The 14,506-nt window shown below is 39.3% G+C and overlaps 1 protein-coding gene across 1 annotated transcript in view; it reads right to left on the reverse strand.

The window, feature by feature from the left end:
* Window positions 1-7,740: 7,740 nt before the first annotated feature.
* The window catches only part of TTC29 (tetratricopeptide repeat domain 29), a 110,778-nt gene continuing 104,012 nt past the window's right edge, over window positions 7,741-14,506 (reverse strand). The window contains exons 10-11 of the mRNA XM_031504612.2: window positions 8,118-8,190; window positions 7,741-7,751 (exon numbers count right to left, since the gene is read on the reverse strand). Coding sequence (XP_031360472.2) covers window positions 8,153-8,190 — 38 coding nt within the window. The 3' untranslated portion in view covers window positions 7,741-7,751; window positions 8,118-8,152. The remainder of the gene's footprint in view (window positions 7,752-8,117; window positions 8,191-14,506) is intronic.

The following is a 14,506-nucleotide window of genomic DNA, read 5'->3' on the forward strand; positions in this document are numbered from 1 at the left end:
TGCTCCTGTCCATGGACACAAACAGCCCTGTTACTCACATGGAAGCAGGACAACTCGTTTCTGCAGAAACATTTTAAACATCCTCAGCAACAGTGTCAGAAGGTCTTGGACTTCACACTAAGAGAGCCCTGACATGTTAAAAATGTAACTGGGGAAAAAAAAAAAAAAAAAAAAAGTAACTCCTTCAAAAGCAACAGAAAAATTGCTGGGACTGTTCGTTTCTCATATTTGGAAAAGACTTTGACTCATACACCTCCAAACTGAACCCCTGGGCAGTGCTGACACCAACTCTCCCTTCACCCCTCCAGATCACTTCCCTTCTTTGACCCTATGGGTGTTTGTGAGCCAAGTCTTCTTGCCCCGAGGAAATCACCAGATGGATGGGCTGCTTCCTTGGGTTTTGTGTCAGATCTCAGTGAGGTCTAAACCATGTGTACATTTTAGGCATGACAATATTTGAACTATCCCTGATTGAATAGAGAAAAATCAGAAGCTTTTCTCATGTAATAGTACCTTACATCTGAAGGAGAAAAAACACCTGCAATTACAGGAGAAATATAACACTGAATGTGGTTCATTTTCAGTCCAGGCTTTCTAGGAAGAAGATGTTACTCCACCTTTCCTCTCACTTCAAAATTGCCTGCCTTGCCTTGATCTGGGAAAGCAGTGTGCTCAGATTACGGGCAAATACGATAAACCAACATCTCAGAACATGTGTAGTTCTTTATTTTGAGGTACCTGTAGGCATTTTTGGCTGGCATTTCATCATACCTCAGTCTTCTTTCTACCGAGGCAGAATCACTCTGATACTGTAAAACAACATTGCTTGCTACCTTACACCCTAGGCAGTGAGATGTAACTAAGATGCACACGTACAACCTGGTATTTTTCTGCCAAACACCTCTGCAAAGCCAGCTGTGTGACAGTGTCACATATATAAGTCATTGTATTGCCCTGCTGACACCCCCTGGTTAGAAGTACCCCACTTTTCTGAAGCTGAAAATCCTCCTGGAGTACAAAACTGCCGAAAGAATAAAAACTGCAATTACAAATTTTAACTTAATACACAGTATTTATGTGTTCATTTCAATATTACATTTCTGTGGCAAGTTTTTACATCGTGTGTCGTTCAGTCATGTTGGGACAATTTGTTAAACAATGTAGAGGCATTTCATCATGGAACAACATCTGAGGTGATTTACAGTTCCATCTTTAAACAGCACACCTGTAAATTGCCATAAATAATTCTAAGCCTTATAAAGGAGACATTAGGGTGCTTCCAGACAGAGGGAATTAATGGGGAAGCAGTTGTGGATGATCCTGGGTAAAAACAGTTTGGGTTGTTCCAATACACAGGCCTGCCCAGTCCACAGACAGGTCTGAAGGGGAAGTTGTGGGAGGTCCAATCAAGTTGTGGAATGACAGAGTTTGAAAGGCATTTAGCAGCAGGTTGGTGTCCAGAGATCAGTGACAATCCAGGCTTAAGAACCTTTGTTTCTCTTGAGGCTGTAATGGAATTTTTACAGTAAGATGTTTACAAAAAAGCTTAATTTGAAAGAGCTCCTCATTTTTACCCCTCATCTGTATGTCTTCATTCAGCAGCAAGGATAAAATGAAGGAAGGCTGTGAAGCATTGGAATTGTGGAGACAGAGGGGAGACTTTGAATGAAGGTGAAGAAATAAAACAATGGGTCTAAGGAAAAGTAGGGAAGAAAGAGTAAATGGGGAAAGGATACAGTAGGGTCAAAAAGATCAGATTTACTGTAATTTGTGTGTCAACCCAGGGCCTTTTAGGTGGGGGGTGAGATTCTGACTTAGTTCTGCTATGATTATCAACCTACCTGGAAAAAGATTTATTTTTAATGATGCAATCCTGTATGTGGAAAATGGTGAAAAAAGAGGATCAAGCTCCTAACCAAGGACTGGCCACGGCAAACCAGACAAAACATGTACAGTACTTACCCCAGATGAGGGATCATCATGTAGGGAGGCAAAAAAACAGCTATGATGGCAGAACCACATCAAACTATGAAACAAACTTTTTCAGCTCATAGTGTGGTTAGGAACACTTGCCCTTCAATGGTGTTGAAGATGATTTCCAGGTAGAAATTCAAAAGGCCCCAGTACAGTGATCAGGAAAGGTATGGTGACCCATAATTTGGGGCTATCACATGCAGGCTTTTACTTCAGCTTGCAATACCTGTGAAGACATTGAAACCTTTGCTTCAGAAGTCAAGAGCTGACTTATCCTTCTGTTACAGCAGAGTTGTCACAGGAAGGAGCTTTAGCAGACACCTGGAATGGTCTTCAAAGGCTTGGAAATCAGAGGAAAAAGTAGAAGAGCCTCCTCTTGTCTTCCTTGAGCACAGCTCTGACCTACATCTGAGATTAGACTGAACCAAACTCACTCCATTTTAGAGGTGCAGTAGCCTCTTCCTGGCTCACGTAGTCAACACTACAACAGGCTCATGAGTCTAGGTTTGGTTCCACAGACTCTTTCAGCTGATGAAGACCACTATATATTTCCAGCACCTTTTTCCTTTGAAAAAATAGTTAACTTCAGTCTCACAGTCCTGAAGATATTTCACTCTTGTCTGATATTAAGAAATGTACAACAGGGACTGCAGAGATGAATCACAGCATCTGATGGTGAGATTAAACCCAGCAGCTTTCAAGGGAAAGCACATTGCCTCACTGATGGAAACGCCCCAGCTCCCTACAGTGGGATGTGGGATCCAGGAGAAACAGAGAGGGTGACTAAGGCAAGCATACTTCTTGCAAATATATTAGTTTAGTTTTTTTAATCTTTTACATTCCTCACCTTTACAGCTTGGTTTTTTTATTTACTCTGTATAGACTAAGAAGTTTTGTGGCATAGATAGTTTCATAAAGTTATTTTCTAGGCAGGTTCTACTATCCTGAATTTTCTAGTCAGGAAGAAGGAGATAAAAACCCTAGAATATGACTTATATGAGTGACCCCACCTAGGGATACTGATTAAACATCACCTGCTCCAAGGTGGCCTGGTATGTGTGTGTAGAAATGCAGTTTCAAGCAGGTTTCTTGTTTCTGCCAAAAGCAGTGCAGAGCCTAAATGTGTCAGTGATGTTGTCCTCCAAGAACAGAGGTTTGTAGAGGTAAAGTAAAAGCAAAGGCCTAATTAATCAAAGTACTCTAATATCACAGGGCTCCTCTGAGATTAAAGGGGTTGCTGTGAGAGAGAAGCAACCAGGAGGGGGAAAGCAGGTAATCCTGAACTTCCTTTATCCTAAATAAATTTTGGTTTATTATCTGTACTGCAAGCAGCTATCAGTGCCAAGGAATATTTTTCTCCTGGTACTTGTGTGGAAAGAGAGTGTCTAATTTCCTCAGCCAAGTGGCACTGAGGAGCTCGGAGGCAGACAGCCCTTACGAAAGCAAACTGCAAAGAACAGCAGTGACCAGTGGGCTTCAGGGAGGGCTCTTTGAAGATGTTTTTAAAGGCATTGCTATGGTTAAGTCCAGATTTAAGTCACTACAATTGTAAACTGTGAACTTGTGACCAGATGGGACAACGAGAGTCCCATCCTGAGAGTCCAGGAAGACCAGGAGCAATGTTGCCAGGGATAGAACAGCTCAGTGCAGGAGGCAGCAGCCTTTCAAAGCTGATTTACCTCTGTGTATGGATAAGTATGTCCCAAAGGAGGGGCTGGATGTGCCAGTCACAAAAGCTGCCTCCCAGAGACAAGGGCTACCTCTCATCTGTCCATCTGGTCCGTAGGAGATCTCAATCCTAGCTGGGTTTAGAGCTGAGTCGGAGTCAGGAGCTACTGCCACTCCCAGACACTCCTCTTAGGATGCTCAAATTCCCAGCCTCTGGCTCATCCATGGCTACAGAAAATCTACTGTGAACAGGTTTTCTGTCCCGTGTCTCTCATGCTGCAGGAGACCAAGTTGCAGACTATTTGAGACCAAGTTGCTGGGACTACTTGAGACTTGTCCCCCCCAGCTCCCAGGGACTCCAGGCCTGTGGAGTCAAAAGAGGGCTCACTCTTGGAGCCCTCTAACACATTAACATGTTTATCTTCAAAGACAGCACACACATTTCATCTACTTGTAAGCATCTGTGTGGCAAATTATGAAGGTATTACAAAGTTATGATGTCAAAAAAGACACAGGTTTGTTAAAAAAAAAAAAAAAAAAAAAGAAAAAAGTCTTCATTATCTTCTTTGTAAGAGCTGTCTTCAGAAATACCTGCCTGAATCTCAGGACAAAATCCTTGATGCACACCACTTCTGAGGGCTGAATTCTCACCTCATAAGTAATAGCTGAACCTTGCAGAAATACTCAAGATTTTAACATATTTCTTCATTTTTTACATGTATATTATTGCTTCTTTTAGTTGCAATCTACTTTTTCCTAACAGGAAACTAACATGTGGCTTTAGTAATACCTATCATCAATCTTATTTATTCCATCTATTTCCAGGTAATTATATATAGGGTATTTCTTAGTCTATATTCGGATGGCCTATTTAGAGATGAATGGATTCCTTCCAGAATGGCAATGACCTTTCTATGACTCAAACATTAATTTTCTAAATGGCATCACAGGTGAAATACCTTATACATCATCATAATTAACAAGATACACCCTATTAATGATCAGAAAACATGGTTTTCAAAATTATAAACACAATTCTTTCTGAGGTAAAACCTTCCTCTCTGCTACAAAGTGTTAGTCAGTACCATTGGATACATCCACAGTGAAACCTATTAAAGCCCTACTCAAAAAGCAACCTTAATTGCCAGACTAGCATATCCTAGGTACCCACAAAATGTAGATTTTAGAGACATAACATTTCAGAGCTATTCAGATATCTGCTATAATATGTTTGACAAGTCTCTGGTTTGAAATGGACTGGCATTACAGGCTAAATTGATCTGCTTGCTTTCCTAACTAAAGTCAACTCTGCCTGTGATTTCTGAGAGCACAGGAAAAGTTGTAAACTGCAATCCATACTGTCTCATGAGTCCTCCTCCCTGATTGCAAATTAAGGGTCAGGGAATCAGGTGCTTTCTGGGAAAACTTGGAGGAAGGATAAAGGAGTGAAGGTGGAGAATAACTGTGTTCCATAAGAGGAGTTTCTTATAGGAATTAAAACACCTTTCATGGAAGGAGACAAAAAACATTATTCCAATGTGAGCTCTGATCTCCACAGATCTTACGAGCAAGACTGTGTCTGATGAGAGATCAGCAAAGGGAAGTGATGCTGTAGAGCACTGCTAATTCAGAGTGGTGACTTTTCTTCTGCAGCAGCACTGGGTGGATACTTCAGCCAAGTGCAGTGAGCACTGTGCTTTCAGCTGGGGTGTGTGAGGTGTTCACCAGGCTGCTGTGACCTGTGCAGCTCTGACTGCTCCCAGCAGCTGGGAGCTTTATTCCAGGATCCTGTCCAAACAATGATGTTGGGAACAACGTCCTGCCTAACCTCTTGGCCCCATTAATTTGAAGGGGGAAGAGCCTTTGTTTTCCCACTGAAAAGGTCTGCAAGGGGCTGAACAACACCTGCATTCTGCCAGACTCAGAGTTACTCATTGGACAAATTGTTCCTGGGATGGGAGACAGGTATATTTAGTACAATAAACACAATTTGCTCCTAAAGCTTCCTGACTTTCAAAAACAGAACTCATACTTACATTGCTATAGGATGATAAATTTCTCCTTATTTTTATTAAAAGCTGCATGATGAAGTATCAAAAAGTATGGGAGAGTTAATGCTCTAGGGGATTAATTCATTACCATTTTTCACAAGCATATCAGAGTTATCATGTACAGATTGGCAAAAAACAGTGAAAATCACAGATGCTATTTAACATAACTACACAACAACTTTTGAGACACAAAACCAGAATGTTCAGTTCCTGCAGAAATGTACATGGGATTAAAAGCCATTAAGAATTTAGAAACTTGCCCTTGATAAATTGGTGTATTTTCTAGAATATTGTCACAATTTACGTTATTTTATATACTTATATTCTTACTGTGAAGGCCAAATTCAATTAGGTAATTTCCTTGGACAATATTTTGATAAAAGAAATTCCAAATATCTAATATTAGCAGTCATGCTATACTTACAAAGATTAGAAGAGCTTGTAGATTAACAGGATTTTAAGATATTATTTGAAAAATTGTGCTGGTTTTAGAATGTTTTTTTTTTTATTGCAAATCAATACTATTAAAATATAAGGGGGAAACTTAAGGGGTAAACAATACAGATATTTATATTTAATTCGTAGTCCTGTTTATCTTTCTGGTTTCCATAAAATGTTTACCTCATTTTAAGACTGAGCAAAGAGATTTGTTGCCTATGTGTGTGCACGACTGCATATGGGAATATTTCTATACAACTTTTCAGCCTTGCAAAAGCCTTCTAAATTAACATTGTTATAATAAGCATGGTGTTCAGACAATAAAGACCTAGAAACAAAAGAATAAAATTATTTAGCTATTTGTATTTAAATTGCATGTATACAGCATTTTGGATCAAAAATAGTCTAATAAGAGCTGGTTAATGATATATTTTTACTATTCTTTAACAGGGAGAAACCCTATTGTCACATGTCAACCACATACTCAGATTACAATCCTGAAGAAAACTGTCAATTGAGTTATTACTATGGCAAAAGCTAATGCTTGCTCAAACACCATCATAAAACTTGATTATAGGTCTAATGGACCTCGCTACAAACTCTGAGACTGGAAACTTCCATTAAGAGAAAGGAATGGTTGGCTGTTGGGAGTGATAAAGCTTTCTTTGTTTAGTTTAAAAGAAGGGTTTTTTTAATATGTGAAATTATGAATCACCAACTTTTCTAAATAAAATTCAAAGGTTAAAAATTCTGTTTTTATGTGTATTTTGCAAAGTGATAATTTCCATCTTCTGTCCTCTAACTCTTCCTAATGCCAACACCGATAGCAGCAGGCTCTGAGGACTCTTGAGTCCTCTGAGGACTGTGAAGACTATAGATGTCAGTGGGTATGTGGGGAACCCACTGTCAGGAGTTTCATGAGCTCAAAATGGGACACAATTTTTACACAGACTCCAGAATCAGTGCTTCAGATTATTGACCAGAAAGAACCTAAGCAGAATTTTAGTTTACCTGATGGTGTGAAGTGCAGAGTCACAAAATGGGTCAGGTTGGGAGGGACCCCATCTGGTCCCACCTCCTGGCAGGGTTATCCCACAGCACATGGCACTGGATTGCATCCAGATGGATTTTAAACAAACCTGGTTGTGTTTTGAGTCCAACCTGTGATACAGACTGGATCAAAATTGCACCATAGTTTGCCACCCAGGCTGGATCTATTCTGTTTCAGCTGCAGCTGAACCCCAGTCAATACACACATGCTAAAATCACTGGTAGCTCCATGAATAAGTTTTTCTGAAAGGGACCACAATCTGGGATTTACAGAAAACTCTCCAGACACATTTGGAGCCTGAACATACAAGGCTTGTATTCCCATTCATGTTTAATATCTTAACAGGAGGATCCTGACACTTTGGAAGACATTAAGAAATGGGGGCACAAAGTAAAAAGTTTCTCTACTCTCGTATTTTTTAAAAAATTATTTAAATTACAGATGGTTTTTTTGACAATAGAATTTTAATGACAAAACCTTTACTGAAATTCCTACTTTGCTGCACCACTCTTCAAGGATTTTCCTGTACTCATTATACATCAGCTTCTCTGTCAATAAACAGGCATCCTCTAGAATAAAAAACAGCACATAGAAAAATACAAAAATGTCAGAAGTTTATGTATATACATTGATATCTACATGTTTTATATTTGGGATTGGCATCTAATTAATCAGATTTGTTTCTGTTTCAAAGGCTTATTTCTGTAAATTAAAAGTAATTAGACGATCAAAGGCAATTACATTCTAAAACTGGGAATATGTGTAAAAAAATGGAGGGAAGTGTGAATTCATTCATTTATGAGCAGGAAAAATATAATTATTTAGACATAGTAATACAGAGATGATGTGTAATTGCCTGTCAAAATCAGGCAATGACATTTTGTAAAAATCAGCAGATTGGCATAAAGTCTGCGGATTAAGAGCAAACACTGTACCAGGAAGATCTTGAACTGGTGTCTCGGACAGAGGCTCACAGAGGCTTTGAGGCACTTGTTTCTTTACCAGGTTCTGTTATTAAAAAAAAAAAAAAAAGTGCATGAATGTTTTTGACTTACAACAATTTTAATGGTTATAAGGCCTAAATGGTTCAATTGAAAAATATGACCTACAGAAATAAGTCACAAGAAAAGGAAATCTGAAAGATACAGAGATGAGTCACATAAGATATAATCCTAAGAACACAGCACTGACAGGGGTTTCTGGTCTCATTTCTTGCACTCCTGTGCAGCAGTTCTCCAACAGGACAGGTCTGGATGGGACCAGCTGAGGAACCAACAAGGGAGATACATTTGGTAGAAGATGATGGCCAAGACAGCACTGAAAGATGGCAGGCAGGAGAACAACATGCAGTGGAGGAATTGAGCAGTGCAGGAAGCAAGAGGAGGCTGTGACCGCTCAGTGGGGTCTTCCTCATGGAATGTAATCAGGGAACAGGTGGCTGGGAGGCCATAGCTTGACTCTGCAGTTCTTGACAGCCACAGAGTTCATTTGCTCCAGTGACGGTGTCTCATTCCTTCCTCACTCAATTTCCACACCAAACTCCCACCTCCTGGCTGCACTTTCTGCTCCGTTTCCAGGGACTCTACAGCACCACACCTCCCTCTGCCTCATTCCACCTACAACATCCTTGGGGCATTGTTCCTTATTTTGGGAACCACTGATCTGCTTCATCTTCTCAAATGAAGAAAGTGCACATATATATCTAGTCCATCCTTGACATCTATTCTCCAAGGCTTCTGACGAAGGCTGTTTCACAATATCCATAATCTCTGTTTCAGTGCTTCACAGCCTTATTGCTCCAATTCTTCCCTAATACTTAAGATAAATATTTATTGCAAATTAAACTGATTTTTCTCTTGTTCTACCTTTTGCACATACAAAGAGCAATGGAACAGCCCTCTTTCAGAATAACTCCTTATTGCACATACAAAGAGCAATGGAACAGCCCTCTTTCAGAATAACTCCTTATAGCTTGAAAGACTATTTTCCTTTCTCTAATTTTCTCTTTTGGAGGCTAAGCAAACACAGTCTCTTCAATATTTGAAATGAATTCATGTTTTCTTAACTGTATCCTCCTCAGTTTGTCACTACCTCTTTGCATTGTGATGCCTAAAACTGAACTTTAGCTTTCAGTCACAGTTATACCAACAGTGTTTGTTTGGCATCATAATTTAACTCATGGCCAAAATAAATCATCCAGTTCTGGTGGGGGTTAAAAATAATGTTCGAGGCAGTGTCTTTGCTGGTGCAATGCCTGGAACAGATTAAAACTACTGGACCACTCATGACTCAATAAAATTTATGTTTTGTCAATTCATAAGCTTTTATTAAGTATAGTTGCTAACAAGGACTTTATCCATAGTTGTATGCAATTAAGAACAGAAGTAAATCTGTTAAGAATATCTGAGAATTAGCATTCCCATATGGAATCTCATTTTGTATGAGGGCAGTGTGTGTGTTAGTGGTTTACAATGTATTTAACAATATAGTTATTCCAGGTGACACATTCTGAAACCAGGCCTAAAGTAAATGAATCGGAATTCCTTTCCTAGCAGACCAAGTCTTATACGAAACAAATCTAATAAAACATGCACAGCTCAGTTTGGTTTAGAAACTCAGCCAGTGGCAAGCAGCCCAGAGCCCCAGGCAGTCCAGAAGTGCTCACAGGGCTCAGAACTGCACTCTCCCACCCCAGCTTCACACCAGTGCAGTGTTACTGCTCTCTCCAGTGGATGCACTTTGGTGGAAAAGTGGCGCAAAGTGGGTGACTCAAGCCCAAAATGTGGCTGGGTATACCAACATCTGTGTTTCCAGACAAACACACAGAAAAGTGTGTCTCTGACAGCTACAGACACTGACACGTGCAAGAGAGAGTGGCGATGTGCACATGACAGATGGGGAGTTACAGCAGAAATTGCTTTTCTTGTGCACCTTTCAGCCTTTTGCCTTCACATTTGGGCACCAAGCTATTATTGGCTGATTAACAGCTCTGCCCTCCCAGCATATATTAAGCATATCAAGGATAACTGATGGAATACTGAGCCATAAATGTTTTCTTGGCATTTGTTTGGCCTATGCTATTTGGAAACAATAAAAGCATCTCATATTCATAATGATAATACATATATACCACCACAGATCACACCATCAAGCATTCTCCTTCCATCTTATTGTGCGAATTGTGGAGATAACATTAATATGTATTATTAGAATGTAAATATAATTAATCATAATAGGATGTCCCTGACAGATTACCACTGCTGTTGATAAAATAGAATTAAAATTGTCTGGTCGGATTTTCAGTGCAGCTAGAATTGGCATTTCTGTTCCTTCTGATTCTGTGTGTCTATCTACAGAATGCTACACTTCTAAAAATCTCATTATTTCATGATGTTTTTGGGAGAAAACAATGCAGGGCTGCAACTCCTTTACATTATATGATTAGTGAAAAGCCATACAAAAGAAAGAAGGCCACACCCACAAAGACTGAAGCTACAACTAACTCCAGAGAGGATAGGAATTTTAGGCACCATTCTCTCAAAAGATTATAAAGAAAATGAAACAGACAACACCCGATACTGCATGCCCATGTAATAGGAATCCATTCAAATCCAAAATTTGCATTATTCAAAGACTGTTGGACTTTATTAAAGAAGAATTCTACTGAAAGTTCCATGAGGTGATGAAGTAATAAGAGGATTATTGTTTCAGGTATATAGTTTCAGCTGAAACTAGTTTGAAAAAAAAAAAAAAAAATTTTTTGAAAAGATGACAAAAGTAAGAGTGAGCGCAGCAAGCACGAGGTGACCCAGAAACCATTTTTCACTGTGTTTTCAAAATAAAAAAATGAGGTAGGGTCTACTGCAAGTGGGAGGTGGTGGGCTTGGATACAAAGCAAAGGCTTCATTGTGCACTGCCACCTCATCACTGGAACCCCCTGCTGCAGGATGCTGAGGATGCAGCAGTTTCCTGTGGGCTCAAGGAGTGCCATGGCAAACAAATAGAGGGAAAGCCCACAGGCTCTCCTACTCCTCCACTACAGCTCACCTGCTTAAGCAGAATCCTCCAACACATCATCTCAAACGAGATATGGTAACAGGTAACATGCTGTTATGTTCTCACATGGATTCAAGTGCCCGTACACAAACAAGGCCCTATTTGTAACTCCTGCTGATGAGACTGACTATAGTGTACATACTGAAGTAGTAATATAAAGCAACGTGGCATTTTCGTTACACTTTTTTTCCTTTAACAGAATTACTTCCATGTATTCAGATCCACCATCAGCCAATACTGCATTTTTTTGTCACAAAAGGGAGAGAAAGCAAGACTACTTTGAATGTATTACCATGTTGGTGATATGCAGCTGATGAGATAGAGCCCATTATGTTATTTTTAAATTAACCTGAATTTTTAAAGATCACGCAACTGCTTTGAGTTATGTAATCTGAAGAATGATGTAATGGTGTAGGAATAGAGATAGAGTAGAAACTAATATGACTGCCAACAACATGCTAATCCCATACTTGAAGACAATCTTCCTACAAGTTCTGTCTTGATAACTGAAAAGTGATGCAATGCCTTTTAGAAGCATGTTGGACATACCTGTTTAACCATGTTTCCTGACTTGGATCACTTGGAATGGAGGCAGTTGTACTTAGAGGTTTTATTAATATAAAGATTAATGAATTTGTACAATTTGGGCATGCAAACCATTTCTATCAGGCATATTCCATTTAGAATAAGCAGTAAACCATATATAAGGGTTGTGTCAAAGTTTACTGAATAGGGCCCTTGGTAGCTAATGTAACATTTCTCCAACAAATCAAAGGTATTGTTCTATGCTCACATGAATATACAGTAGCCATTACCTTAAATTTAAAACTCACTGTGAGCAGCAAACACACTGTGGGGATATGAAGGCCATATTGTATCAGTGGAGTCTGCAGAGATTTTCTTCATATGGCTTTGCCTGGTTGAAATATATGTTGCAGTTGAAAGCTAAAGGGATTACTTTTGAATAGTCATCATAAAGGTTGATTATATTCGTATATCATTTAGCTGGACCCTGCAGGCTATTATTCCATTAGCTGTGCTGGCCCTGCACTGTCAAAAAGTTGATCGTATAATGTAAAAAGGGTCCATGCTATGTTAAGGTATGTGGAGCAACTTGAAGCAGCAATCTTTTAAGAGCAGTACAGCTCTGTACTTGAAGGTAGATTGCATTTAAAAGAAATACCCACAAAATGGAATAAGTACAATAAACCTACCTCTGTTTCCCATTTTTCGTTCTTCGAATAGGCTGTGTATAATTTGAGTAAGTTAATTGCACCAGGTAAGATATTGGCTATGGAGTATTTTTTCATACTTACAGCCAAGGAACTACACCTAAAAAGAACTGTGTCTTTACATGAAACCCTCATGGAAACAACGTTTCTGGGGAAATAGGTTTGCTGATTATGCTTCCCTTGCACATGCAAACACACACACATTTTCTTCCAGTGCTTAATAAAATGGATCTTCAGACGGTTCCATTATGTGGATGCCTTAATATTATTTTATGCTAAAACAGGGACAGCACATTAGATTGAAAGCATCTTACTGTTCATGAGGCAGAGCAATCATGGACTATCCCTAGATAGCAAATGCTCCCATTGGGGAAACATTGCCAACAACACAGGCTAATGAATCACAGCAGTTATTAATCATGGGCATTTGGAACAGCCACACATAATAGAGATGGACTCTCAAGATGAGGAAGGTTAGAAGATGGGACCGAGAAAAAGACAGAAGATCATCCAATTGCATTTTAGAATAAGTTTATGGATGAGTATTTGCTTCAGTACAGTTGTGCCCGTGCTTGCCTCTGTCTTTCTAAGCAGGCAGAGAAAGAAACTATTTAAGTGGCTCGGTTCTCTCAGCTTTCAGATCCTTGAAGGACAACTTGACAAAAATAAATAAATAATAAACACACAAATACAAGACCCTTAGGGCTTATGGCCTAGTGGTAGTGAGACAGTGCTTCTTTTATTAGACAAAGTTGTTTAATTTAGATTGTAAAAGCAAGAGTTGGTTCTCTTTCAGCACACCATATATATTATTCAAGGCAATGAATGAGTCTTTATGAGTACAAATGGGAGCTTTTAATGAACTACAGCAAGCACTTGAGCAGGTAGGTTTCCCTGAATAAAGGCTTCACAAATGGGCAAGTTTATGAATGAGAAGCAGAGTTTATTTTACAAGCTTTTGAAGAGCCTATGCAGACAATGGCACTATAAGGAAAGTGCGAGGTTTTTCTGGTTTGGGTGAGAAAACCTAACAGGAATATGAATTTTTCCCTAACAACTTCCATTGTTTATTTACTCATATTCTCTCTTGATCTTAAATTTCTCAGTTCTGTGCATTTTTATACATTCATCTGTGACATCTTTTACACAAACCATTTGTTGACTATCAATTTTAGATAACAGGTCTATCAGGCCAAATTGTTGACTGTAGATAGAAAACCAGGGATTTTCTCAAGGCCAAAATATGACACCGTGTCTTTTGTGTATCTGGAAGTTAGAGATCACAAAAATTCTACACAAATATGGGCGACACAGAAAAATCAGCTTTGGAAAACAATCATCAAGAAGGTCACTTCAAACATGAAGAAACCTGAACAAAATTGCTGCCAGTTTTTTATAGTTTTACCTTCACTGTCAACAAATTCTACCTGAAATCCAAACTATAAACCTAAAATTTCAGTACAGCATCTTGTCTCTGGCTAGACTTTGCCATTTAGTGTCTTGAAATATTCTCAGTCTAAGGCAAAGTTTTCCAGCAGCACAAAGCAGGTGAGCATCTGCCCAGCTGGTTAATCAAAGTTTCCACAGTGCAAAGTAGAATTCCCAAATGGCCTGGAGAAGGGTTTCTTTTCAGCCCCCATCCAGATGCAGAATGATCACAATTGCAACCTACTTGCTGTCTCCTAAACACATGACAGGTTTTGGGGCGACCTGCTGATAAAGCAAACTTCTGAGCAAAGGGTGTCTGCTTAGTCTTGTGGTAGAAGCCAAACTCACTCTTGGCTACCCTGAGGAGCTGTGAGGAGAGAACACACAAGGTGTATAGAGACATTTGTATTACCTCTATCTTTGCCTATCACTAAAGACTGAGCCTGAAATCTACTCAGAAATCCATATGAAAGGAAGGCCTTACCTTGCCTACAGAAGGGGCAGTTTATTGTCTCAAAGAATGTCTGCCAGTATTTTTAGAGGCATTCCTATACACTTTTACAGAAATGTGTCTATCTCAATGACATTGCATCAAAGTTTTAACACAA

Source organism: Lonchura striata, chromosome 4 (assembly GCF_046129695.1).
Source record: "Lonchura striata isolate bLonStr1 chromosome 4, bLonStr1.mat, whole genome shotgun sequence".
NCBI lineage: Eukaryota > Metazoa > Chordata > Aves > Passeriformes > Estrildidae > Lonchura > Lonchura striata.